This window comes from Dipodomys merriami, unplaced genomic scaffold, assembly GCF_024711535.1.
Source record: "Dipodomys merriami isolate MVZ:Mamm:240054 unplaced genomic scaffold, mDipMer1.0.p SCAF_455, whole genome shotgun sequence".
Lineage (NCBI taxonomy): Eukaryota > Metazoa > Chordata > Mammalia > Rodentia > Heteromyidae > Dipodomys > Dipodomys merriami.
The window spans coordinates 436,294-463,629 of NW_027206019.1; the positions used below are offsets into that span (position 1 = coordinate 436,294).

General features: G+C 54.8%; 1 protein-coding gene and 1 long non-coding RNA gene across 4 annotated transcripts; one reads left to right on the forward strand and one right to left on the reverse strand.

Moving 5' to 3' along the window:
* Nucleotides 1-622: 622 nt before the first annotated feature.
* LOC138808557 (arylsulfatase L-like) lies at nucleotides 623-9,943 on the forward strand. The gene is made up of 10 exons (XM_069994818.1): nucleotides 623-629; nucleotides 1,468-1,558; nucleotides 2,953-3,074; nucleotides 4,064-4,184; nucleotides 4,535-4,963; nucleotides 6,177-6,313; nucleotides 7,133-7,267; nucleotides 7,356-7,518; nucleotides 8,280-8,401; nucleotides 9,022-9,943. The coding sequence occupies exons 1-10, from the start codon at nucleotides 623-625 to the stop codon at nucleotides 9,351-9,353; spliced, it is 1,659 nt and encodes a 552-aa protein (XP_069850919.1). The 3' UTR covers nucleotides 9,354-9,943.
* A 2,127-nt stretch (nucleotides 9,944-12,070) lies between these two features.
* LOC138808559 (uncharacterized) lies at nucleotides 12,071-16,568 on the reverse strand. 3 transcript variants are annotated; one of them, XR_011366500.1, is made up of 7 exons: nucleotides 16,320-16,568; nucleotides 15,170-15,210; nucleotides 14,946-14,969; nucleotides 13,998-14,027; nucleotides 13,597-13,638; nucleotides 12,286-13,491; nucleotides 12,071-12,178 (listed from the first exon to the last, which is right to left on the reverse strand). It is a non-coding gene; the product is annotated as an uncharacterized lncRNA (long non-coding RNA). The 3 variants fall into 3 exon arrangements; XR_011366501.1 differs by having other exon boundaries at nucleotides 12,286-12,414; nucleotides 13,379-13,638; XR_011366499.1 differs by having other exon boundaries at nucleotides 12,286-13,638.
* Nucleotides 16,569-27,336: the final 10,768 nt, after the last annotated feature.

Genomic DNA, 27,336 nt, shown 5'->3' on the forward strand with positions numbered 1-27,336 from the left:
TCCATGTAGTTCTCGAGGTTTCCCGCCTCCCCTTCCTCCTGCCTCTGCCAGGCCTGGCAATTTCTTGGCGCCCAGCCCAGCAACTCCGGGCTTTTCCCTTCCTTCCCCGCCTTCCCCTTCAGCACCACATCCTGTTCCTTTCTAAGGAACAAAGGGGACTTTTATTTTGGAGGGGGGGGGAATGTTGTGCTTTCCAAGGAACAAGGGGACTTTTATTTTGGAGGGATGTTGTGGAGTTCTGGCTGCTGGAGTGACATGGACATTTGAGCCCTGCCAGCTTCGTGGCTGGCAGGGAGAGCAGCAGGCCCAGGCGCTGATGGCAGAGAACTATGGATGTGAGTTCGTCCTCTGGGGAACACGGGGAGAGGTGTGGGGACCCGGGGTGGGAGGGCTTCGATTGTTCTATGAAGCCCCCCCCCCGGATGTCCCACCATGCCCCGGGGTGGGGGTTGCAGGGCCCCGCCACAGGCCTGGAAAGACGAGGTGAGGGGCTGATGTACTGGTGGGGGCAACAGCAGCCTGGCCCTGGGGTGGCCGGATGTTACTCAGCTCTTCCCCACTTCCTGCTTCCAGCATTCTCTTCCATGAAACGGGGAGCATCATGGGAAGGACGGGATCCTGGATGCCAAGTTGGTCAGGAGAGGGCCTGGAGGGAGGGGGAGTCCTTCCATCCCTCTTCCCATTCACCCATCCATCCATCCACCCATCCATCCATCCACCCATCCATCCATCCATCCACCCAACCATCCATCCACTCACCCACCCATCCATTCATCCATCCATCCATCCATCCATCCACCCATCCATCCATCAATCCATATCCCCATCCATCCATCCACCCACCCACCTATTCATCCACCCATCCACCTATTCATCCACCCATCTATCCATCCACCCATCCACCTATTCATCCATCCACCTATTCATCCATCCATCCACCCACCCATCCATCCACCCACCCATCCATCCATCCATCCATCCAACCATTCATCCATCCACCCACCCATCCATCCACCCATCCATCCATCCACCCAACCACCCATCCATCCACCCATCCACCCACCCATCCATCCATCCACCCATCCATCCATCCACTGTGCATCCATCCATCCACCCATCCATCCATCCACCCATCCACCTATCCATCCATCCATCCATCCATACATACATACATACATACATCCACCCATCCACCCATCCATCCACCCATCCATCCATCCATCCACTCATCCATTCATCCACCCATTCCCCATCCATTCATCCATCCAACCATCCATCCATCCACCCATCCATTCACCCATCCATCCATCCATCCACCCATCCACCTATCCATCCATCCATCCACCCATCCATCCACCCATCCACCCCTCCTCCTCCTCTCTCTCCTCCTCAGGTTGCACAGCAGCTGCGCAGCCCCACCCCTCGCCTTCCTCCTCCTCCTCCTCCTCCCCCCTGGCCCTTGCGCAGGCCCCACCCCGTCGCGCCCCAACTTCCTGCTGCTCTTGGCCGATGACCTGGGCCTGGGCGACCTGGACAGCTTCGGGAACCGCAGCCTGCGGTGAGCAGAGGGGGAGGCCCGAATGTGGGGCCTTAGTTACCCGGATGTGGGAGCTCAGATCCCTGGATGTTCCACCAGGAGAACTGTATAGACATCTAGTAACTCAGTTCCCCAGATGTTGGATGTTAGTGCCCCGGATGTTGGATATCATGTCCCGGGATGTTAAATCTCAGTACCCCGGATGTGGGAGATCATGTCCTCAGATATTGGACTTAAGTGCCCCGGATGTAGGAGCTCAGGTCCCCAGATGTTGGAGGTTAGTGCCCCGAATGTGGGAGCTCAGGTCCCCGGATGTGGGATGTTAGTGCCCCGGATGTTGGAGGACAGGTCCAAGGATGTTAGATCTTAATGCCCCAGATGTGGGAAATCAGGTTCTCGGATGTTAGATGTTAGTGCTCCGGATGTTGGAGATCAGGTCCCTAGATGTTAGATGTTAGTACCCCGGATGTTAGATGTCAGGTGCTCGGATGTTGGAGATCAGGTCCCCGGATGTTGAATCTTACTGCCCCGGATGTTGGATATCAGGTCCCCGGATGTTACATGTTAGTATCCCGGATGTTCGATTTCAGTTCCCCGGATGTTTCACCAGGAGATCTGTATAGACATCTAGTGGACCTCACGTCCCCGGATGTTGGATGGTAGGTCTCCGGATGTTGGAGTTCAATTCCCAGGATGTTGGATCTCAGTTCCCTGGATGTTGAAGATCAGGTCCCCGGATGTTGGATATCAGATCCCTGGATGTGGGATGTTAGTGCCCCAGATGTTGGAGATCAGGTCCTCGGATGTTAAATCTTAGTATACCCCAGATGTGGGAAATCAGGTTCCCGGATGTTACATGTTAGTACCCCAGATGTTGGAGATCAGGCCCCCGGATGTTGGACCTCAGATCCCTGGATGTTGGATGTTAGGTCCCCGGATGTTAGAATTCAATTCCCCGGATCTTGGATCTTAGTACATCGGATGTTGGATGTCAGGTCCCTGGATGTTTGAGATCAGATACCCACATGTTTGGCCCTCAGGTCCCCGGATGTTGGGCCTTAGACCCCGGATGTAGGAGCCCAGTCCACAGATATAGATCTTAGTACCCTGGATGTGGGATCTCAGGGCCCCAGATGTTGGATCTTAGATCTCCAGATGTTGGCCCTCAGGTTCCCAGATGTTGGATGCCAGGTCCCCAGATGTTGGACCTCAGGTCCCCAGATGTTGGATCTTAGTACCCCGGATGTGGGATTTCAGGTCCCCGGATGTTGGATCTTAGATCCCCGGATGTGGGATCTCAGGGCCCCAGATGTTGGAGTTTAGCTCCTGGGATTTTGGGCATTAGATCCCCGGATGTTAGACCCCAGGTCCCCGTATGTTCTTGGCTGTGACTCAGTTTCCCTCTCCCCACACAGCATCCCGAACCTGGACGGCCTGGCCCGCGATGGCGTGCGGCTGACCCAGCACCTGGCAGCAGCGTCCGTCTGCAGCCCAAGCCACGCAACCTTCCTGACGGAACGCTACCCTGTGCGCCTGGGTCAGTATGGGGGGGTGGGACATCCGGGGAACGGAAGGAGCGGTGGGGGGGAGGCGGGGGCGGGACATCCGGGGATCTGAGAGCCAACATCCAGGGTACTAAGATCCAACATCCGTGGACCTGATATCCAACATCTGGGGATCTGAGACCCAACATCCGGGGATCTAAAGCCCAACATCCGGGGAACTGAGCACCAACATCGGGGTACTGAGCTCTAACATCCAGGGACTTCATCTCTAACATCCGGGTTACTAAGATCCAACATCCGGGGATCTGAGCACCAACATCCAGGGCACAGAACTCTAACATCCAGGGACCTTATCTCTAACATCCATTGTACTAAGATCCAACATCCGGGGATCTGAGGCATAACATTCTGGGAATTGAACTCCAACATCCGAGGATCTGACATCCACCATCCGGGATACTAAGATCCAACAACCGGGAACCTGAGCCCCAACATCCGGGGAACTGAGCTCCAACATCTGGGGATCTGAGGGCCAACATACCCGAATCTGAGCTCCAATATACGGGGTAGTAAGATCCAACATCCAGGGAACTGAGCTACAACATTCGGGTAACTGAAGTCCAACATCTGGGGTCCTGATATCCACCATACAGGGCACTGAACTCCATCATCCGGGGATGAGGGCCAACATCCGGGATACTAACATCCAACATCCGGGGAACTGAGGCCCAACATCTAGGGCAGGGAGGTCAACCAGAGGGAGGGGAGGACTTCTCTGAGGATCTCAGGTTCAAATCCCTGAGACTCTGGGACTTCCCCCCTGAACCACCAGGAAACCGGAAGTGATGCCATATTGGTTTCCCCCGAGGGCTCCCAGGGCTGGGGTCCTTTCCACCCCGGGTGGGCAGGTCCCAGGCTATCCCAGACACAGCAGGCCTTCCCCCTGAAGGTGCTAGATGCCCCCTCCTTACCCAGGACGCCATCATCACTGACCTAGGGTCCTTCTCCTCTCTCTTGGAAGGCATGGTGACCACCAACAGGGCGCGCGTGCTGCAGTGGGCAGCCGTGTCTGGAGGGCTGCCCACTTCCGAGATCACCTTCGCCAAGATCCTGCAGCAGCAGGGATATGCCACCGGCCTCATAGGAAAGAGAGAAGTCATCCATCCACCCATCCATCTATCCATCCATCCATCCATCCATCCATCCACCCATCCATCCATCCATCCACCCCTCCATCCATCCATCCATCCACCCATCCACCCATCCATCCATCCATCCACTCATCCATCCATCCATCCACCCATCCACCTATTCATCCATCCATCCATCCACCCACCCATCCATCCATCCATCCATCCATCCATCCATCCATCCATCCACCCATCCATCCACCCACCCATCCATCCACCCATCCATCCACCCATCCACCCATCCACCCATCCATCCACCCATCCACCCATCCATTCACTCATCCATCCATCTCTTCCCCTCCAGGCAAATGGCACCTGGGCCTCAACTGTGAGTCCCCCACTCACCACTGCCACCACCCCCTGAACCATAGGTTCGACTCCTTCTTCGGGGTCCCCTTCACCCTGATGGGGGACTGCCTGCAAGTGGAGCCCTCGGAGAAGCGAGTGCGTCTGCAAGGGCCCCTGGACCTGGGGGCGCAGCTGCTGCTGCTTTCCCTGCTCTGCCTGGCCGCTGGGAAGCTCACGGGCCTGCTGGGCCTGCGCTGGGTGCCCAGGGTGCTGGGCCCCGGATGTGGGGCCTTGCTCCTGGCCTGCACCTCCCGCCTCCTAGGTGTCTTCATCGTCCACGCTGACTGCTTCCTGATGAGGGATCACCAGGTCGTCCAGCAGCCTCTGAGGTTCGAGGCCAGCGCGGGGCTGTTCTTGCGGGAGGCTGAGGCCTTCATCCACAGGTCAGCCTGGGGCCGGGGAGGGGGACAGATGCCATCTACTAGTTCTGTATAGTCAACTGGTAGACCTTAGATCCCCAGATGTACATCCAGTAGATCTCTATAGTCAACTGTCAACCTCAAATCCCCGAATGTTCCACTAGGAGATCTCTATAGGCATCTGGTAGACCTCAGATCCCCGGATGTACATCCAGTAGATCTCTGTAGTCAACTGGTCAATCTCAAATCCCTGGATGTTCCATCAATAGATCTCTATAGACATCTGGTAGACCTCAGATCCCCTGATGTACATCTACTAGATCTCTATAGTCAACTGGTAGACCTCAGGTGCCCAGATGTATATCGAGTAGATCTCTATAGTCAACTGTCAACCTCAAATCCCCGGATGTTCCATCGATGGATCTCTATAGACATCTGGTAGTCCTCAAATCCCTGAATGTTACATCTAGTACATCTCTATAGACATCTGGTAGACCTCAGGTTCCCGGATGTTCCATCAGTAGATCTGCAGAGACATCTGGTAGACGTCAAATCCCAGGATGTTACATCCAGTAGATCTCTATAGACATCTGGTAGACCTCAGGTCCTTGGATGTTCCATCTAGTAGATCTGTAGAGACATCTGGTAGACCTCAGATCAGACCACGATCAATCATTGGTAGTATTGATCAGATCATGATCGATTATTGGTAATAACTGTTCAGATGATGTTCGATTATTGGTAATAACTGATCAGCTCATGTTCAATTATTGGTATTATCGATCAGATAATGTTCGATTATTGGTATTATCGATCACATCACGATCGAATATTGGTATTATTGATCACATCCTGTTCGATTATTAGTAATATCTGATCAGCTCATGTTCTATTATTGGTCATATCGATCAGATGATGTTTGATTATTGGTAATAACTGATCAGATCTGTTCGATTATTGGTAATAACTGATCAGATCACGATCGATTATTGGTATTTTCAATCAGATCACTATTGATTATTGGTATTATTGATCAGATCATGATCGATTATTGGTATTATCGATCACATCACGATCGATTATTGGTATTTTCGATCAGATCAGGATCGATTATTGGTATTTTCGATCAGATCAGGATCGATTATCAATCATCTGATCGATTATTGGCAATACCTGATCAGGTCGGTTATTGGTGAGGTTATTGATGATGGGGGCGGGGTCTGACGTGGGTCCGCAGGCACCAGCCCCGCCCCTTCCTCCTCCTTGTCTCCTTCCTCCACGTCCATGTCCCGCTGGTCACCTCACCTGCCTTCTGGGGCTGCAGCTCGCACAGCGCCTACGGCGACAACGTGGAGGAGCTTGACTGGATGGTGGGTGAGTGCAGGGGGGGAACTGAGGCATGGTGCGTGGGATGGGGGAAACTGAGCACGGGGGTGGGGTGAGCGGCATGGGGAAACTGAGGCACAGGGTCGGGGTGAGCGGGATGGGGAAACTGAGGCGCGGGGGTGGGGTGAGTGGGTTGGGGGAAACTGAGGCACGGAGATGGGGTGAGCGGGATGGGGGAAACTGAGGCATGGGAACGGGGTCAATGGGTTGGGGTAAACGGAGGCACGGTGCACTTGGATAAACTGAGTCACTGGGCATGTTGGGGGTAAACTGAGGCATGGTGCACTTGGGTAAACTGAGGCACGGTGCATGTTGGGTAAACTGAAGCACGGTGCATGTTCAGGGTGAACTGATGCACGGTGCATTTGGGTAAACTGAGTCACTGGGTATTGGGGTAAACTGAGGCACGGTGTATTTGGGTAAACTGAGTCACTGGGCATGTTGGGTAAACTGAGGCATGGTGCATGTTGGGTAAACTGAGGCACTGGGCATATTGTGTAAACTGAGGCATGGTGCATGTTGGGTAAACTGAGGCACGGGGACGAGGTGAGTGGGTTGAGTAAACTGAGGCACTGGGATGGGGGTAAACTGAGGCCCGGTGAGCATTGGGTGTAAACTGAGGCACGGTGCCTGTTGGGTAAACTGAGTCACTGGGCATTGGGGATAAACTGAAGCATGATGGAAATTTGTAAACTGAGTCACGATGCATGTTGGGTAAACTGAGGCATGGTGCATGTTGGGGGTAAACTGAGGCACGGTGGACGCTGGGGGTAAACTGAGGCACGGATCCATTGCCCCCCCCCACAGGGCGACTGCTGGCAGCGCTGGACGGTGCAGGGCTGGGGCGCCGCACCCTTGTCTACTTCACGTCGGATCACGGTGCCTCGCTGGAGGCCCGGGCCTGGGGCGCCCGCCTCGGGGGTTCCAACGGCGTGCACCAAGGCGAGGGGGAAACTGAGGCAGGATGGGCGGGGCCTCCCACGCGGCCCGACCCCGCCATTGACCTTTGCCCTTCGCTCCCCCCTTGCAGGTGGCAAAGGCATGGGTGGCTGGGAGGGTGGCATCCGGGTTCCCGGGCTGGCGTGCTGGCCTGGGACGCTGCCTGCAGGGCGCCTGGTGCCTGAGCCCACCAGCCTCATGGACCTGTTCCCCACCGTGGTGAGCCTGGCCGGGGGCTGGGTTCCGGCGGACAGGTAGTCGTTCGTCGGCCTGGGTCCCCATGGGGTGGGGGGGAAGGGGGGTCATCCGGGGCCTCAGGGATCCTGAGGGGGGGAGGCTGAGGCCTGCACATCCGGGTCTCTGGGGGCTCAGAAGCCTACACATCCGGGTCTCTGAGGGCTCAGACCTGCACATCCGGGTCTCTGGGGGCTCAGGAGCCTGCACATCCAGGTCTCTAAGACCCAAGACCCGGGGCTCAGGCATGGACATCCGGGTCTCTGGGGGCTCAGAAGCCTTTACATCCGGGTAACTAAGGGCTCAGGCCTGCAAATCCGGGCCTCTGAGCACTCAGAAGCCTGGACATCTGGGTCTCTGAGGACTCAGGCCTTCATATCGGGGTCTCTAAGGCCCAGGTCTTAGTCCTGGACATCCGGGTCTCTGAGGGCTCAGGACTGCACATCTGGGTCTCTGAGGGCTCAGAAGCCTGCACATCCGGGTCTCTGGGATCTCAGGCCTGCACATCCGGGTCTCTGGGGGCTCAGAAGCATGGACATGCGGGTCTCTGAGCGCTCAGAAGCTTGGATATTCGGCTCTCTGAGGCCTCAGGCCTACACATCCAGGTCTCTAAGACCAGAGGCCTGGGTCTTAGACCTGCACATCCGGGTCTCTGAGGGCTCAGAAGCCTGCACATCCGGGTCTCTACAGGCTCAAGCCTTGACATCCGGGTCTCTGGGGGCTCTGGCCTGCACATCCGAGTCTCTGAGCGCTCAGAAGCCTGCACATCCGGGTCCCGCAGGGAGGTGGACGGCCAGGACCTGATGCCTGCGCTGCTGAGGACAGCGCAGGCCGCAGGCCACAACTTCCTGCTGCACTACTGCGAGGCCCGGCTGCACGCCGTGCGCTGGTTCAACCGCCCAAGTGAGTGCCTCAACCTCCGCCGGGCCCCAGGGCGGGGGAGGGGGCTGCATGCGAGCGCGCAGGGACCCGGATGCAAGGCCTGGGGTGGGAGACCTGGATGTGGGAATCCTCGGATGTGGGAATCCCGGGATGTGAGGACCTGGATGGAAGGCATGAGATGGGAATCCCCGGATGTAAGGTCCCGGATGTGAAGTCCCCGATGGGAATTCCCAGATGTGAGACTCCAGATGTGAGGTAGTGGATGAGAATCCCTGGATGTGAGGCCCCGGATGTGAGATCCCGGATGTGAGGCCTCGGATGGGAATCCCCAGATGTGAGGCCCCGGATGTGAGGTCCCAGATGGGAATCCCTGGCTGTGAGGTCCCGGATGTGAGGCCCTGCATGTGAATCCCCGGATGTGAAGTACCACATGTGAATCCCTGGATGTGAGGTCCTAGATGGGAATCCCCGGATGTGAATACCCAGATGTGAGGTCCTGGATGGGAATCCCGGATGTAAGGTCTTGCGTGTGAATGCCCTGATGTGAATCCCCGGATGTGATGTCCTGGATGTGAATTCCCGGATGGGAATCCCCGGATGTGAGGCCCCGGATGTTACTCCTTTCTCCCCACCCCCCGCAGGCTGCACGGTGTGGAAGCTGCACTTCGCCACTCCCTGCTTCCACCCGCCGGGCTCGGGCGCCTGCCTCGGTTTCCCTGCCTGCGCCTGCTCCGGGCGGCGCATGACCCGCCACCGGCGGCCACTGCTCTTTGACCTGACGGCGGACCCGGGGGAGACCCGCCCGCTGCGGGGCCCGATGGCGACGCGCAGGCGCGTGGAGGCCGCAGTGGCCTGGATGCTGCGCACGCGCCACCCCCGCGCGGCCCCGCCCCTCGCCCTGCACACAACACCTGGAGCCTGCGCCTGCAGCCCTGCTGCGTGCCCGGACCGCTCTGCGCCTGCGACCACCTGATCCCCGACCTCTGACCCCGACCCGACCCCCAACCCCCAACTGCCCGGGGCTATGGCAGATCCTGGCCTGCGCCTCTCACATCCGGGGACTCACATCCGAGTATTAAACATCCAGGTATACTCAAATACAGAGATTCCCACATCCGGGGATTCCCACATACAGACTCTGCACATCCGGGGATTCCTACATCTGGGGATTCTCACATCCGGGGATTCTCACTTCTGGGGACTCACATCCGGGGATTCCCGGGGATGTATTCACACATCCGGAGAATCCTACATCCGGGGACTTTTACACCCGGAGAGTCTCACATCCAGAGACTCTCACATCCGGGGATTCCCACATACAGACTCTCACATACGGTGATTCTCACATCCGGAGATTCTCACATCCAGAGATTCTCACATCCAGAGATTTCCACATCCGGGGATTCTCATATCCGGGGATTCCCACTTCCAGGGATGCTCAGACCAGGGAATTCCCACATCTGGGGAAATCTCACATCCAGGGACTCTCACATCCGGGGATTCTCACATTTTTGGATTTTCACATCCGGGGATTCCCACTTCCAGGGATGCTCAGACCAGGGAATTCCCACAGCCAGGGATTCTCACATCCAGGGATTCCCACATCTAGAGATTCCTACATCCCGGGATTGTCACATCCGGGGACTTTTACATCCAGAGACTCTCACATGTGGGGACTCTCACATCTGGGAACTCCTACATCTGGGGATTCCCACATCCGGGGATTTTCACATTCAGAGAGTCTCACATCATGGGATTCTCAGACCCAGGGCTTCACATATCCTGGGACTCTCACATCCTGAGCCTCTCATCCTTGAACTCCACCTCGGGCCTCCCATCCAGGGCCTTTCCCCAGCCTCCCATCCGGAGCCCTGTCACATCCGGGCCTCTCTCCTCTAGCTTCCCACACAATAAAACCTTGTGAGCACCGTACCGCACGGCAGGGTCAGCGGTCACGGGGGTCAGAGGCCGGGCACTGGTCCTGCCTTCCATTTCAGGTCATTTCCAGTTGTTGCTAGCATACAGGGCTGGTCCTGCCTTCCATTTGAGGCCATTTCCGGTCATTGCTATGGTATAGGACTGGTCCCGCCTTCCATTTCAGGCCACTTCCAGTAGTTGCTAGGGTATAGGACTAGTCCCACCTTCCATTTCAGGTCATTTCCGGTCGTTGCTAGGGTATAGGACTGCTCCCACCTTCCATTTCAGGCCACTTCCGGTCATTGCTAGGGTATAGGACTAGACCCACCTTCCATTTCCGGTCACTTCCAGTCGTTGCTAGGGTATAGGACTAGTCCCACCTTCCATTTCAGATCATTTCTGGTGGTTGCTAGGGTATAGAACTAGTCCTGCCTTCCATTTCAGGCCATTTCCGGTGGGTTGCTAGGATATAAGCTTGGTCCCGCCCTCCTCCAGGACGTCCCACCACCTAGATTCACACCTGATTGGCTTATTCCATGAAAGGCCCTCCCTCACTTTCCTAATTCCCTTGTCATTGATCCAGCTGTAAGACACGCCCCTTAGCCCCCCCACAAATCCAACTCGCTGCTGATTGGACCTCACACCACAGTCCTGCTCCTAACTACGTGAACTCGGATTCAGATTGGCCCAGCGGGATTGGAGATGTGGGGTACCTGGATGTTGGACCACTCTGGGGGGGGTGGTTGGGTGGATGGATGGGTGGATGACCAGGCCTGCAAACTCTTCCCCTTCTGTGCCTGTCCCAGGGGACCCCAATGACCTCTCCAGGGATTGACCCAGGTGGGCCTATAGCTCCTTATTGCAGTAGGATAAGTCGAGGTCGGAGGTCTGTGTCTCCCTAGGCCTAGGATGCATTGCACCTGCATGATATCCAGGTCTTCTCTGGAGGGAGGGCCCCATTGGCTTCCCCGGGGACTCCTCCAGCCGCACCCCCTGCTCTGATTGGCTGACACGCCTGTCTCCCACCCAGGGAAGCTGCGGGTCCAGTTCGGCCTCTTCCTTGGGTGAGGTTAAAAGGCAGGGGGTGCTGTCCATCATCTCTGGGCCCCATCCCCTGCCAAGCCAATAGCTGGAGACTCGATCTGTGTGAAGCCACGCCCCTTCGTGGCTAGTTCTGTGGACTCTGTTTATGCCCATCACCCAGAGGTCCCGCCCACTAGTGAATGTATGGGCGTAGGGGCTGTCCTTCACTTCCAGGTCCCGCCTCCTGGCTGTTGGAAGGCCACAGGGGCTGTCTGTCTCTTCCAGGTCCTGCCCCTGGCTGTTGGAAGGCCATAGGGGCTGTCTGTCACCTCCAGGCCCCGCCCCCTGGCTGTTGAAAGACCACAGGGGCTGTTTGTCTCCTCCAGGTCCCACCCTCTGGTTGTTGTGTGGACATTTGTCCTGTCTGTAACCTTCAGGCCACGCCCCCTTGCAATTAGATGGCCACACGGGCTGTCATTCACCTCCAGGCCACGCCTCCTACGCCATCTTACGTCATGTCAAGCCGAGGCCCCGCCCACAAGTGACTGACGGGACGCTCTAGCTGTCCATCACAATCCTGTCCCACCCAGCGCCTGTCTCCACACTGCACAGACGCCAGAGGGGAAGGAAACGCTGCCTGGGCGTGCGCACCGCGCATGTGCAGGGAGTGGCTCCAAAGGGGTGGAGCCTACGCATGCACAATGGAAAGATGGGTTGGGCAGACAGGCCTGACAGCGCGCATGCACACTTTATGTTGATTTTATTCGTCCTTCCCCCTCCAGGCTCCTTCGTCCACTTCTGATTCCACCTGCTGCTTGAGGCCCCAGGTTCGAATCCAGCCTCACACCGGGGAGGGGCCTGGTGGGGGAGGGGAGGCACAAGCTGCTGCCACCCGCGGGGGATCATGTGAGGCCCCGCCCTGCGCCTCTCCTCATCCGAGCACCCTGGGAGGGGGCGGTTCCCACCTGCATCCTGGCCCGCGCCCCGGAAGCAGCGTCTGCGACCTCCAGACTAGAAGTAGGTGATGGCGGCACCCACCAGGGCCACGACCACCACGGACACGATGGGGGACACGACATGGGCCAGCGCGCTGCCTGGAGGGGGCGGGACTGGATCCGGAAGTGCGGGGGAGAACACACCCGGGAAGGGCGGTGGGGCGTCTCCCTGCAACTTCCGGTCGGGAAGTGCCCAGAAACAGGAAGCGAGCCAAGGTGAAGGGGGGGGACAAGGGTGCCTGACCGGAAGTGCTATCACAGCCTTTACTGGAAGTGTCCATGAACAGGGACCGGAAGTGCCCATAGTCAAGACCAGAAGTTGTTATATACTAGGGACCGGAATTCTCCACAGTCAAGACCGGAAGTTCCTACACACTAGGGACTGGAAGTGCCCTTCCAATCAGGACCGGAAGTGCCTTTCCCATCAGGACCGGAAGTTTCTATACACTAGGGACCGGAAATCACCAGTCAGGATAGAAAGTTCCTATGTACTAGGGACTGGAAATCTCCACAGTCTAAGCCGGAAGTTCCTATACACTAGGGACCAGAAGTTCCCATAGTCAATACCAGAAGTTCTTATACACTAGGGACCGGAAGTTCCTCTACACTAGGGACTGAAAGTGCCCTTCCAATCAGGACCAGAAGTTCCTATACACTAGGGACCGGAAGTGCCCTTCCAATCAGGACTGGAAGTTCCTGTACACTTGGACCAGAAGTCCCCATAATCAAGACCAGAAGTTGTTATATACTAGGGACCAGAAGTCTCCACAGTGAACACCGGAAGTTCTTATACACTAGGGACTGGAACTCCCCATCGTCAGGGCCGGAAGTGCCCATAGTCAGGACCGGAAGTTCCTATATACTAGGGACCAGAAGTGCCCAGTCAAGACCGGAAGTTCGTATATACTAGGGACCGGAAGTGCCTTTCCAATCAGGACCGCAAGTTCCTATACACTAGGGACTAGAAGTCCCTAGTCAGAACTGGAAGTTGTTATATACTAGGGACCGGAAGTTCCCAATCAGGACTGGAGGTTCCAATACTCTGGACCGGAAGTTCACATACTGTCAGGAGTGGAAGTTCTCATGCAGGCTGGAAGTCCCAAGACAATCTGTACTGGAAGTCCCCAGGAACTCAGAGACCGGAAGTTCCTTTTCTCTCCGGACCGGAAGTTCGCACTGAGACCGGAAGTGGAGGCGGCAGCGGTCCGGAAGGCTGTGGGTCACACCCGGGCCCAGATCACGAGGGAACGGAAGTGGGGCGGTCGAGGGGGCGGGACTTACCTTGGGGGGGGTCTCCGTGGATCACATGTTCATTGCCAGCACCTGGGGGAGAGGGGGAGGAGAGACGCGGCCCTGGGAGCTCGGCCTCCACATCTGGGTCCCTACATCCGGGTTCCCTACATCCAGGTTCCCTACATCCGGGTCCCCACATCTGAATTCCTACATCCGGGTCCTTCCATGCAGGTCCTTACATCTGGGTCCTTACATCCGGTCTCTACATCCAGGTCCCTACATCCGGGTTCCTTACATCCGGGTCCCTACTTCTGGGTCCCTACATCCGGGTCCTTACATCCAGGTTCCCTACATCCAAGTCCCTACATCCAGGTCCCTACATCCCTTCCTCCTCATTCGCATCTTCTACATCCGGGTCTCCTCCCCCTGCCTTGGTTTCCCCGTCTTACCGTGTGAGCCTCCATAGCCTCCACCGCCACCTGTGAACAGAGGGGGCGGGGTCAGCCCGGGTTCCCTACATCTGGGTCCTTACATCGGGGTACTCACATCCGGGTCCCTACATCCGTGATCCCATGTCTGGGTCCCTACATCTGGGCCTCTACATCCGGGTCTCCACACTGGGGTCTCCACATCCGGGTCTCTACATCCGGGTCTCCACACTGGGGTCTCCACATCCGGGTCTCCTCATCCAGGTCTCCACACTGGGGTCCCTACATCCGGGTCTCTACATCCAGGCTTCTACATCCGGGTCCCTACATCCGGATCTCTACATCTGGGCCTCCTCACTGGGGTCTCTACATCCGCGTCTCTACACTGGAGTCTGCACATCCGGGTCTCCATACTAGGGTCTCTACATCCGGGTCTCCACACTGGGGTCCCTACATCCGGGCCTCTACATCTGGGTCTCCACACTGGGGTCTCTACATCCAGGCTTTCATATCCAGGTCCCTACATCTGGGTTTCCATGTCTGGGTCCCTACATCCGGGTCCCTAAATCCGGGCCTCCACACTGGGGTCCCTAAATCTGGGCCTCTACATCCGGGCCGCTCCATCCCCAGCCTCCACATCCGGGCCTCCCCCCCTTCCATGTCCTCATCTCCTGCGCCTGGCGGGGGTCGGGGCTGGGGTGGAGGCCGGCATCGGGGCGGGAGGTGACGTCTGCGGGGAGAGAGCAAGGGAAGATGGAGGCCGGCCTCCCCCCCTTACCCCCTTCCTTCCCCTGATCCCTGACTCCCCTGACTCCTCCTGACCCGCCCACCTCCATCCCGACCCGGGGGTCGCGACCTGGGCGGGTTGAGCAGCTGCGGGTACAGCCCTGTGTGCCAGGAGTGGGCCATGCCTCAGCTTCCCCACCCTGAGTGGGCCTGGTGTGGGGAAGGGGGGAGGACCCCACTCACCTGAGCTGGGCTTCGGGGTGGGATCTGCGGGCAAAGAGAGAGAGGGTGGTGACCCGTGACCTCCCCTGACCCCTCCCTGACCCCCCCTGACCCCTGAACCCAAGGCCTCAGTGGGTGGCAAAGGGTCACATGGGATTCAGGCCCACACCTGGATCAAGGCCCCACATGAGGCCTAGCGGCCAGGGTGAAGCCATGGGGGGGAATGGTGAGAGGTCAGGACTCACTGGGTCATCCAGGGCGTCGGCGAGGTCAAAGTCAGCCTGGCCTGAGGGGGGAAGAGGATGGGTGCTGGGGACGGACGGACGGATGGGGAGACAGACAGACACAGAGACGAACAGACAGACAGACCGAGAGGATGACACACGGACAGACAGACAAGGGATGGACAGATGATCAAGACAGGACAGACAGATGACAGACAGAAGAAGCAGATGGACAGCCAGGTGGACAGAACAAGAGGCAGACAGACAGAGAGGAAGACATGGACAGAGAGGAGACAGACAGACAGACACAGGACAGATAGACCCAGACAGAGAGACTGAGAGGCAGGCAGACAGACAGACAGACAGACAGACACAGAGATGGACAGACAGACAGACCAAGAGGATGACACATGGACAGACAGACAGACAGAGCCAGAGGCAGATGGACAGACAGACAGACAATGAGACAGACAGAGAGGAGACGGACAGACACATGGACAGATAGGAGCCCAGACACAGATGGACCTGCAGACAGACAGAGACAGACAGATGCAGAGACCGAGGGACAGACAGACAGACAGACAGACAGACAGACAGAGAAGGGATGGATGACCAAGACAGAACGAATAGATGGACGGACAGACAGACAGGAGAAGCAGATGGGCAGCCAGGTGGACAGAAAGACCAAGAGGCAGACAGACAGACTGCGAGGAGACAGACAGCCAGACAGACCGAGAGGAGATGGACAGACTGACAGAAGCAGATGGACAGAGACACAGACAGACAGACTGAGACACAGATGGACAGACAGACAGACAAACAGACACAGAGACAGACAGGCCAACAGGACCAGGCCCTGGCCTCCAACAACCTGGCCCGACCTGAAAATCCACTGCCACCTCCCCACCCCACAACCCCAGCCCAGCCCCACGCCCTGAGGGGGGGGACCCGAAACCACCAGGAGAGGGGGGGAAACTAGAAACCACCAAAGAGGGACAACTGGAAACCACCAAACTGGGGAGGGAACTAGAAACCACCAAGGTGGGGGAACTAGAAACCACCAAAAAGGAGAGAACTAGAAATCACCAAGGGAAGAAATAGAAACCACCAAGGGGGGAGAACAAGAAACCACCAAAGAGAGTGGGGGAACTAGAAACCACCAAGGCCTCACCCCGGCCTCCTGGGCCCAGGCCGCAGAGCAGGGCGGCCAGCAGCAGCAGCAGCAGCAGCACAGGTCCTCCTTGAAACTTACAAGGCTATGGTCAAAGTCACCCTAAGCAGGAAAGTCCTTGAAACCCCTGTCCAAATTCAGTGCCAACAAAGCCAGAAGTAGAGCCGTGTGGCTTCACTAGTTGAGGCTAGCCTTGAGAAAAGCAGTTCATGGACTGTGCCCAGATACTGAGTTCAAGGTCTGGGACTGCCAACAAACAGACATACACAACAATCTGTGCAGCCATCCAGCTAAAGCACGTCACCCTCTTGTCCCCAACTGAATTGGACAGAGTTCCCTGGGAAAGGGGCTGGGGGAGCCACTGTCATCTTGACTCTGCCCATTCTGCATGCATCACAGGATTCCGGCCACACCCCCATTATTTCATGGTTCTTTTTGACCAATGGGATACAAGAATAGTGGTCATGCCCACATTCCATGCTGCCTGGTAGATGGACTAGGCTCTATTAGAACACTCGGAGGCTGAGATCCACAGGGGGAAAATCCTGCCACAGGAGCATGGGCCCGCTGCAGGCACCCGGGCCACCAGGCAGCTCAGTGACAGACTGAGCTGGAGCCACAGGCCCTCTGCCCCATGAGCTGCCACCACAGCATGCATGGGGATGGGAAGAGGGACACATGGGCATCTGAAAAGAAAATCTGCTTCCTCCATGACCTACCTGATGAGGTGGACTTCCAGAGTCCAACAGGTGAGCTCCACCATTGATGCAGCCAGCTTTCGGCACACATCCGAACCATCGAGGAGTCCCTCATGGTGTGTAAAGAGTAGAGGTTGGTCTTGAGTGAGCTGTGTTGGGAGAAAGCCCAGTGCATGCACTGGCTGTCCCAGGAGAACATGGAGAAGAGGACAGTGCTGTGGGAGCTGCTGTTGCTCCTCACAGGGGAAGGCACAGACAGCAGTCTCCAGATGCCAGCACAGGCTGAGCTCCCCACCACCAGCACTGCTTCAGATGCCTCAGGGCCTGTGGTAGGTGAAATGAGGGAGGAGCAGAAAGGTTTTGAAGAATTGCAACTTGAAGACAGCATGGAAACTGCCAGAGGAGAGGTCAGGGTTCCCGACCCCATAGTGGACTCCCCCAAGGAGTATGTCCTGCCCCAGATGCCCCACATCCAGATCTGCCCACAGCTCCCAGGCTCAGAGAAGGAGTGCTCCCCCACTTTCTCCTGTAATCTGATGTGGATGATGACTCTCTATGTGACATACTGACTCTCATAAGCCTTGGCAGCCACCAGAAGTAGGTGGCCAGGTGGCTTTCTCTCAGGCCTCCATCAGCCGGGTGATGGGAAGGTTAAACTGGGGGTCGGGTAGGGCAGAGGCTGCCAGGAGGTGGCCCAAACTCAAGGGTTATCTAATGGCCCATTGGTGGCCAGGAAAGAGGCCCATGTTATGCTTATCACAAAGAATAAATTGTTTTCAAAGCAAAATAAAAAGCCTCCAACAAAGATTTGTTCTTCCAGTCCTGGGGCTTGAACTCAGGGGTTGGCCATTGTCCTGAGCTCTTTTTGATCAAGACTGGCACTCTACCAGTTGAGCCCCACCTCCCTTTCCAGCCTTTTCTGTGTGGAATAGAACCCAGGGCTTCAGGCATGCTAGGTGACCACTCTACCACTGAGCCACATTCTCAGCTAGGATGATTCTCCCCCCTCCCAAACCCATATGGCCATTCCTCAGATAAATAGGAAGTAGGTGGTCGTGTATGCATCAAATACCTAGGCCAGCAGCCATCAGGCTTAGTGGGAAAAGATTGTAGTGTAGAAATCTCTGATTTTGCATGCACGTGGTGTCTGTGTGTGTGTGTGTGTGTGTGTGTGTGTGTGTGTGTGTGTGTGTGTGTGTGTGTGTGTGTGTGTGAACTCAGGGCATAGGCTCTATCCCAGAGTTTTCTTGCTCAAGGCTAGTGCTCTACCACTTGAACCACAGCCCCACTTGCTTTTGGATGGTTAATTGTAGGTAAGAGTCTCAAGGGCTTTCCTGTCCAGGGTGGCTTTGAATCATGATGGGGGCCCCAAGGAAGCAAGAGTAAACACAACTCTCAAGTACTATCCCTATGGTGGGCTACTCCTGCACCCTGGGGGCCAGATGTGAAACATGCGGCCCTGTGCCATCATCCTCTAGAGTTCAATTTGGGGAAGTGACCAGAGCCAAGCTGACTTTTGCTCACCCTGATTGCTGATGCCAGAGCAGGTCTGTTCCACCCTAGGCCAAGAGAGCTGCTGGAAGCCTGGCTTACCACGGGCACAAAAAAGGGAGAGGTCAGCTCCAGGCTGAGCTAAGAGCCTTTGCCCACGGATACCCCAACTTGGCCTTACTTATCACCATAAGACCTGCCAAAGAACAACCCAAAAAAACAAAATTGGAGCTGTGCCTCCAAGTGGTAGAGCTCTAGCATTGAACCAAAGAGCTCAGGGACAGGGCCCCCAAGCTTTGAGTTCAAGACCCAAGCTGACCTTCCCCCATAAAACACAGGTTGTCTAAATGTGAATTAGTATGATTTGTGCAGTATTTCTGAAGAATGGTGATACTGAAGAAAGCACCCTAATTCTAATGACAGCTGAACTTGTGACATACAGCTATGTGCTGAGTCCTTCACAGGGCACTATTTGCTGGGTCCTTCCCACATGGGGGTTTTGTGCGGAGTCCTCAAAAAGGTGCTGTTTGGTGAGTCATCCCAAAGGGTGCTATGTGCTGAGTCCCTGAGAAGAGTGGGCCATCCTGGGTTTTTCAAAGGGTGCTGTGTGCTGAGTGCATTACACAACGTACTGTATGCTGAGTCCCTCAAAAGGTGTGGTGAGCTACTGCATCCCAAAGGGTCCTGCTATGTGCTGAGCCCTTGCGAAGAGAGGGATGAGGTGAGTTTTTTGAGTGCTGTGCGCCGAGTCCTTTACACAGGGGGCTGTGTACTGTACTTCAAATGGTGCTGTTTGCTGATTGCTTCCACAGTATGGTATGTGCTGAGCCCTTCAAAATTGTTCTATGTGCTGATTTTTTCGAAGGGTGCTGTGCACTGGATGTTTTACACAGGGTGCTTTATACTCAGCCCTTCAAAGGGTGCTGTTTGCCGAGTACTCTACCCAGCATACTACATGCTGAGTCCTCAAAGGGAGCTGTGTGCTGAGTCCTTTACACAGGGTGCTTTGTGCTGTTTTTGGAAGTGTGCTGTGTGTTGAGTCATCCCAAAGGGTGCTATTTTCTGAGTCCTTGAGAGGTAGTTATCCCCAACACTCACACACACACACACAAACACACATACACACACAAGTTTCACTATGCACCTGCTTGGTGTGTGGAGTGGAGGGGGATGGAGGAGAGTCTCCTCCAGGGGTGGGGCTGAGGGGAGATTCGATCTCCCGGACCAGTACTGGGGGTGGGGTGTAGTGCTGAGCTGAGGTAAGGCTGCAATTGCCATGGTCTGGAAGCCTCAGGGCCCAGTCAGGGCTGCACTTGTGGCCAGGGCTGGGGGGCTGGGCCCAGGGGAGGAGGGGCAGGGCCCAGGGGCACACTTTGGTGGCAGCAATGGCCAGGGGCCCAAGGGGGTAGGGGTGTGTGCGCAGCAGGGGCGGGTTGGCCCAGGAGAGGAGTGTGGGGCAGAAACAGAGCTGGGAGAAGAGCGAGCATGAGCACAAGCACCAGTGGAAACGGCTTCAGTGGCTGGCGGCTGCTCCGATCATAGCGTGGGTCCTGGCTGGTTGCATAGAGCATGCAGAGCCTGCATGGCAGGCTATGGCCGCGTGTAGCCCCTCGGAGACATAGCAGCCATGGCAGCCTTGAGTCTGAGGTCCCGGTTAGGGGAGCACGGGAGAGTGAGCAGCTGCTGAGGCAGAGACGGCGGCCACAGGGGAGGAGGCCATTGAGGGGGCGACAGCGGCTGAGGAGAAGGAGAAGAGGCTGAGCGCTGCCCGGCCATGCACCAGCGGACACCCCCGCTCCTTCCCAACAGCGCTGCCTTTCAAACATGGTGCTGCAGGCTCAGACTGGTGGAGCCTCTTGCAGTCACCTGGCGGAGATGGCGCACCCCTGTGGGGCTTGTGGCCTTGACTTGGTCCCCGCCCCGGGTCCTCAGACTCAGGTCGCGCACCCAGAGTCGCAGCCTACAGCTTCTCCCAGCAGCTCACGTGAGTGGCCGCCCTGCAGGCCAGCACCTGGCGTGACCCCTGCACCTTGTGACTCCACCACTCTACCCCTTCCACCCCATCCCCGCGGACCCTGAACCTTACCTCTCGCCTCCCCTCTCCTGTCCTACCTGCATCTCCCCAGCACCCCACAGTCCGCCCTGGCTCTGCCACAAATGCACCCCAGGGGTGGGGGTTGGAGCTGGGTGTTGACCTGGGGATCCCAACCCCATCCCTAGCATCCAGTGTCCCAGGAAAATGGGAGCTGCAGGGATGGGTGAGGAGCACCCATCCAGGGGCACCACAGAGCCCCTGGTCTGGAGCAGTGGGAGCCACACAGCCATGCATCTGCACCCTTCCTCTCCCTGGTGGGAACCTGCTGCCTTTAGTCAGAGATGGGGATTAGCACCTCCACACCTGCCTTCTTAGATCTTTTCCTTTTTGCTGGGGAGGGGGGTGTTGGATACAGAAGATAGGCCCCCTTGCTGTGTGAGCCCTTGTTTTCTGTGCTCAGTCACCCTTTCACCTGAGGACATTCCCAGAAGAGCCCACTAGAGAGGTGAGGGCACTGGGGTCAGATAGAAAGTGGATATTTGGGAGAAACACACACCCCCTCTGAGAGACATACACCAGCCTGTACCCCCAACCCCAGCTGTCAACAGTTCTGACTGGGTGATCACATTTCCCAGCTCTGCCAGCTTCTGGTAGTGCTCCCAGTCCATCTGGTCTCCTTGTCCTCCCCAAGAATCTGCCAAGTCGCCCCAAAGTATGTAGGCTGAAAGTAGGGACTCTATCCATGTATATAGACTTTAGGACCCCATCAAAGTCCCCAACAACGCCCCCACCCCAGGTCATACACCACTCTGGAGGCACCATGACCCCCTGCTTTGTATTCTGTCCAGGCTCTGAGGAGCCATGTGTCTCGGGACTCCTTCACCCAGCGTCCTGGCCTAGGGTTTTGGTGAATGAGGAGTCAAAGCTGGATGTTCCCAAGAGGAAGGGTCTGGCAATGGAGAAAGGGGGAGGCAGGATGGTTCTGCATAATTAGAGCATTGTTCCCCTTGGGTGGTTGCCCCTGGTTCTGACAAGGGAACCCCTCTGCTCAAGCTGGTACATTGCTCAGATGAGAAAGTAACAAACTCCAGAAAGGCACTGCTCTGAGTCTGTGTTTATGTGTTTGTGTGTGTGTGTGTGTGTGTGTGTGTGTGTGTGTGTGTGTGTGTGTGTGTGTGTGTGTGTGTGTGTGTGTAAGAGAGAGAGATGAGTCTTCTGTCACTGATTTAGATTTGTGTTTGTGTTTCTGTGTGTGTGTGTGTGTGTGAGTGTGTGTGTGTGTGTGTGTGTGTGTGTGTGTGTGTGTGTGTGTGTTTGTTGGGAGAGCAGGGAGGATGAGAACAATGAAAATATATTTAAGTCACTGGGTCTAGAAAGAGCAAAAGCATTTTATTTGTTGTTCTTTTTTCATTAATGCCCATTAGGAGACCAGCCACAATTTTTGTTTTCTCTTTCACCGTTTCATGGCTCCTTTAGGGAAGGTTTCAGTAGATGTTCCTTTCCACCTCTTTCTTCCCCTTTCCTGCAGCCCACAGTAACTCCTGGGCCTGAATGGGTCTCCCCTAGGAGGCCTGTGTGAACCAGACCAGTGTGGACACCTGCTCTTCTGTCTTCAGCCAGAAGGCTCATGAGGCTACTGTGACAACAGCCGCACTCTTCCAGCCAGACAGTCTGCTCTGGTGTGTATAGTTGGAGCTAATTCAAGGTTGGGAATGAGTCTGCCAAACATAAATAGGGAACGAGATGGGGATAGTAGGGCAGGGGCTGTGAATCTAGGAGGGTCTGGGAAGTGACGATCGGTGTGACATGGCAGATGGTTCACCACGACCAAGGATGAGAGGGGAATCTTACCCAGGGTATTGGCGGTGTACATCTTGGCAGGGGGCTCCAGGCCCCCAATGGTGGCATGGATTCCCTCCAGGGGCAGTGCACTGGTGGGCAGTCCTCCCTGGAGTTCTGCAGACTCCAATCTGTGTCCCTCCTGGGCTGTTTCCAGCTGCGCAATGGTAGGCAAGTGTGTTCCCTCTGCTGGAGCCTACTTGGGATCAGGACATGGCAGTTACCTGAGGCTCTCTGAATGCCATTTTCTATAACCTGCTGTAGGCTGTCTGGAAGGAAAAGGGGACCACTGACTTTGGAACCCTTTAAGTTTGATTGGGACATGTGAAATGTCAGGTTTTCCAGGGTTTTTCCTTGAAGCTGGCAATTTCTACTAATGCTTGGGATTCTGGGTCAAATTAGATGGACCATTTCAGCCACCAAACAATGACGTTCAAAGCAGCACAAGCAGAGTTCCCAAGCCAGATGGTCTCCTGCTATGAACGTCGTGCCTTGACTGCCTTTCTCTGACAGCTGCCGATACTTCTCAACCTCTCTCTAGGGTGATCACTACAGTCGAGGATGTCATGGGGAGCAGAGATTGTGACCTTGTTATCTGCAGCCTACTAGCTGTGAGTAGAGACAATTCCCAGGAACTGTACTGGACTCTGGGAGATTCAGAGACCTGGGATGCCTCAGGGGTCCTATCTCTGGAACATGAAACTTGGGGGCCAGATATGGTGGACCATCCTGTCTGGCCCCAGGGAGTGGAGAGGAGGCCCCTTGAGCCAGGCTTTCACCTCAGGGCAACCTTGTTCACAGCTGAGTGGGGAATTGAGTGCCACACAGCTGGTCAGTGGCCGGACAGAGATCTTTGAGAAGATAGGCATCCCAGAGGCCCCAGAATACAGTGAGTACATCATGGCTCACATCCTTGGAACCAAAACAGTTAAGTGCGGTGGCACCAGGAGGGTGGGAAGAGGGAGGAGGTAGAACTGTTGGAGAGCTACATCAGGCTTTGCCCTCACCCAGGATGCTTACCTGAATTGGATGGGACTTTTCTGTAGTATTGTCATAGACAGATGCTCATTCGTTTATCCAACAAACCGTTACAGTGTGTGCCAGGTCTTGGTGGGGGAAGAGGAGGGGGTCATACACGATGAAAGGTTCCAGTGCTGGTTCCACAGCACATGAAGAAATCGTGCAACAAGTGTAGGATTATGAAACAAAACAAGGCTTTCTTTCATCATTAACCTATCCCCATGAGGAAGGGGATCCTTCACTGTATTCAGTCTTGCAGCTGGGGAAAATGAGGCATTGAGAAGCCAAGTGACCTACTCTTGACTTCCAGCTGACAGGAAGCTCAGCCTGACTTCTCTGCCATACTTCCTAGGACAGTGGGTGTTATTCAGTCCACTTCTTGTGGTGGGACTTCCACTTTTTCATTTTTGAGGCTTGAATTTGAGGCCTGGATGCTGTGCCTGAGCTCCTTAGATCAAGGCTAGCGCTCTACCACATGAGCCACAGCATCACTTCCGGTTTTCTGTTGGTTCTTTGAGTATAAGAGTCTCACAGACATTCCGGTCTGGGATAGCTGTGAACCATGATCTTCATATCTCAGCCTCCTTTGTAGTTACGATTATAGGTCTGAGCCACCAGCACCTGGCTTAAGTGTAATTCTGGCCCTCTCTTCCTCTTTCTTTCTCTCTCACTCCCTCCTCCCCCTCTCCTCTCTCCCTCTCTTTTTCTCTCCCCACTCTTTCCCTCTCTCTCTATCCCTCTCTCTTTCTCTTTCAGGAACTGGTTGAATAGGTGCTGGAGGAGGTGGCCCAGCATCCCCATGTGGCTGGAACCCAAGGTGTCCCTCTCATTCTGGAGGTGGGCTGAGGGTCAGGAGCTGTTTTGCTCAGCCTGTTGAACTAGCTTCATGAGGTAAGCCCCTCTGTACCCCGGCTAGACTTTGATGGCTATTCATTGTCCATCCCTTGATTCCTTCCTCACATCCCTCTGCTACACCGTTGAAGGAAAGTGGATGAGGAGATGTTGCCTTGTCCCCCTGCCCAGCACGATCCCGGGACTCTGACCCATACCCCCACCTATCTGGTCAGGGCCTGGCTATAAGACAATGAAAACACTCCTTGTCTACTACCCTTTGCTGGCGAGTGTAGTTTTGGTTAGGGGAGTGGGGTGCAGAGGAAAGTGCCCAGACCTGACACCTCCCGGAGGACATTTGTTCTTGTGACAGAGCCAAGTCATTGCTATGGATAAGGAGGAAGCCGCATGGTGGTGGTCAGAAGCTCATGGCTCCCACCCATCATCCTGGCTGTTCGGGAGGCTGAGGTTTGATGGTCATGACTCAGAGCCAGGCCGGGCAGGAAAGTCCAGGAGATTCTTATCTCCCATAAACTACCTCCCTCCCCAAACCCACACACAAGCCAGATGTGCTGTGGCTCAAGTGGTAGAGCCACAGCCTTGAAAAAAGAATCTCAGGGATAACACCCAGACCCTGAATCCAAGTCCTAAGACTAACACAATCATAAAATAAATGAACAGTGTACAACTTTTATCTGACTACCAAGAAAGGTGAATACAGTTTTCTTCTGTACTTGTAGCCAAAGGTAAGGGGCTCCCCTTGATGTTCCCCTAAACCTCTTTTCTCCTTTATATGTCCAGGCTTAGGTTGCAGGACAGAATTCGGATCATCCCCCTGGATGTGACCTTAGCTACCCTTCCCCAAACACCTTCCTTGGGGTCAGGATCCTGGATACACTCCCTGCTGGGAGGATGAGGCACTGCAGAGATGAGGGTAGGTATCCCCAACACTCTCTCTCTCTCTCTCTCTCTCTCTCTCTCTCTCTCTCTCTCTCTCTCTCTCTCTCTCTCTCTCTCTCTCTCTCTCTCACACACACACACACACACACACACACACACACACACACACACACACACACAAACACAAATACCCCTAAGCCAACTCAGACTAGCCTTTTCCAAAGACACTTTATCTCCTTGGATTAACTGACCTAAGAGAGAATTTTGATCCCCTGTAATTGATTATTTTAACTTGGGCTTGCTAGATGACAGGAGATAAACAGGAGCAAAAAAAAAAAAAACATTTGGTGCCCATCACCTGGTGCTCAGGCTCATGCCTGTCATACTGGCTACTCCAGATGCTGAGATCTGAGGATCACAGTTTGAAGCCAGCTATAAGCTGGACAGCCCGTGAGGAGACTACTCTCCATGGAACCACCAAAAAGCTAGAAGTGGAGCTGTGGCTCAAGTGGTAGAGCACCAGCCTTGAGCAATAAAACTCAGAGAGCAGCTCCCAGATCCTCAGTTCAAGCCCACACAAAGAAATGGCCCCATCTTGTTGCCCACACATTGCCAGGGCCTCAAGCCCCCTCTCATGGGGTGTGATACAACACCTGTCCCTGGGTGGTGTATCAGGGCCTCCAGAGATCTGGTGGTGGAATCCAGGCCTTTCCCTTCATGCACTCTCAACCCACACTGGCTGGAATGCAGAGCCTGACAAGCCAGCAGCCTGCAGAGTGGAGAGGCTCCTGCTCTGCCAAGGTGATCGGAATGGTCTTCTTGGAGGCAGCACTTGAAAAGGGGGTCTTGCTTAACAAGGAGTATCTGACAGGAAGCACAGAGTACAAAGGTGCTGAATATGATGGGCAACACAGCAGAGTATGTTCATTTCTAGCCAGGGCTGCTGTTGAGAGACTCAGTATAGATGTGTGACTTGGTATAGATGTTGGAGACTGTCCTGAGACAGCCTGAGGGGTCATAGAAGAACAGCTATCCAGGGCTGAGATTGTGTCTTAGAGGTAGAGGGCTCACCTAGCATGCAAGAAAGCATGGGTTGGATTCCTAGGTCTTGCATACACAGAAAAAGGTGGACGTGGCACCATGGCTCAGGTGAAAGAGTGCTCCCCTAGAGACAAAGAAAGTCGGGGACAGCGCTGGGGCCCTGATGTCAGGCCCTAGGGCTGTCACCATAAAACAGTTCTCCCAGGGACCTTTGTGACAGTTGGATGGCTATGCCCTGAAGCTCTCAGTAGGTCCATCCATGCTTTGTGTCTCCTTTGACAGAGGGGAGCTGGATACTCCTTCTGCCATGGGCACCCCTGGGCCCGGTTATCAGCAACCCTCCCAACGTCTTCCACCGGGACATGGAGCAGCTGGCCCCAGCAAAAAGTATATGCCTATAGGGTAATATTTTGAAGAGTGCATTGGAAATATTCTAAATATAATAATTAAGTTGAGCAATTTCACATTGACAGTAATTAACTAGAATAATTTAATGCTAATTGGACAAGTTTGTCTTTCTAAATAAACAAAACCTATTTCTCCTTTTACTTTATCAGGGAAATATCTGAGCAAAAAATGGAAATAAACATATGACTCTATAACAACTGGAATGAATTTTTGCCTTTTTATTAGCAAACATTAACTTTACACAGTATTTTATTGTGTTATACACATATGTCCATATAATGTAGCTTGCTAAATTTTATTCCTTTTATTAATTTCATTAGCCTATTTTTATACTTATGTTTTATTATGTCATACCAACATATTGAATATTTGAACATATTTACTGAACAGTATTTCTCTTCATCTCCTCTCTTACTTTTTTCCAAATTAAATCAGCTCTATCTTTTACACCTGGGTTATTCATTTTATTTTCTGGGTTATTCATATTTTCATATGAGAAATCTAGTATTTGTTTTTTACAGTATGGATAATTTCTTTAATATGAATGTTTCCAGTTCTATTTTTTTATTTTGAAAATACTGTACAGAGGGGTTCAATTTACATGGACAAGATAATGAGTATATTTCTTATCAAGCATTGTACCCTCCTCCTTTGTTTCCCCTTCCCATCCCTTCCCATCCTTCCCCCACCCCCCCACCCAATCCTCCCCGCCCCCCTTTCCCGCACGAAAGTTGTAAAGTTCGTTTTCGACATA

What these genes read in the sequence shown, in the direction of transcription:
- LOC138808557 (XM_069994818.1), top strand. An exon ending in TTCGGGAACCGCAGCCTGCG is followed by an intron (nt 1,559 to 2,952) that starts GTGAGCAGAGGG and finishes CTCCCCACACAG; the next exon opens with CATCCCGAACCTGGACGGCC. An exon ending in GCTGAGGCCTTCATCCACAG is followed by an intron (nt 4,964 to 6,176) that starts GTCAGCCTGGGG and finishes GTGGGTCCGCAG; the next exon opens with GCACCAGCCCCGCCCCTTCC.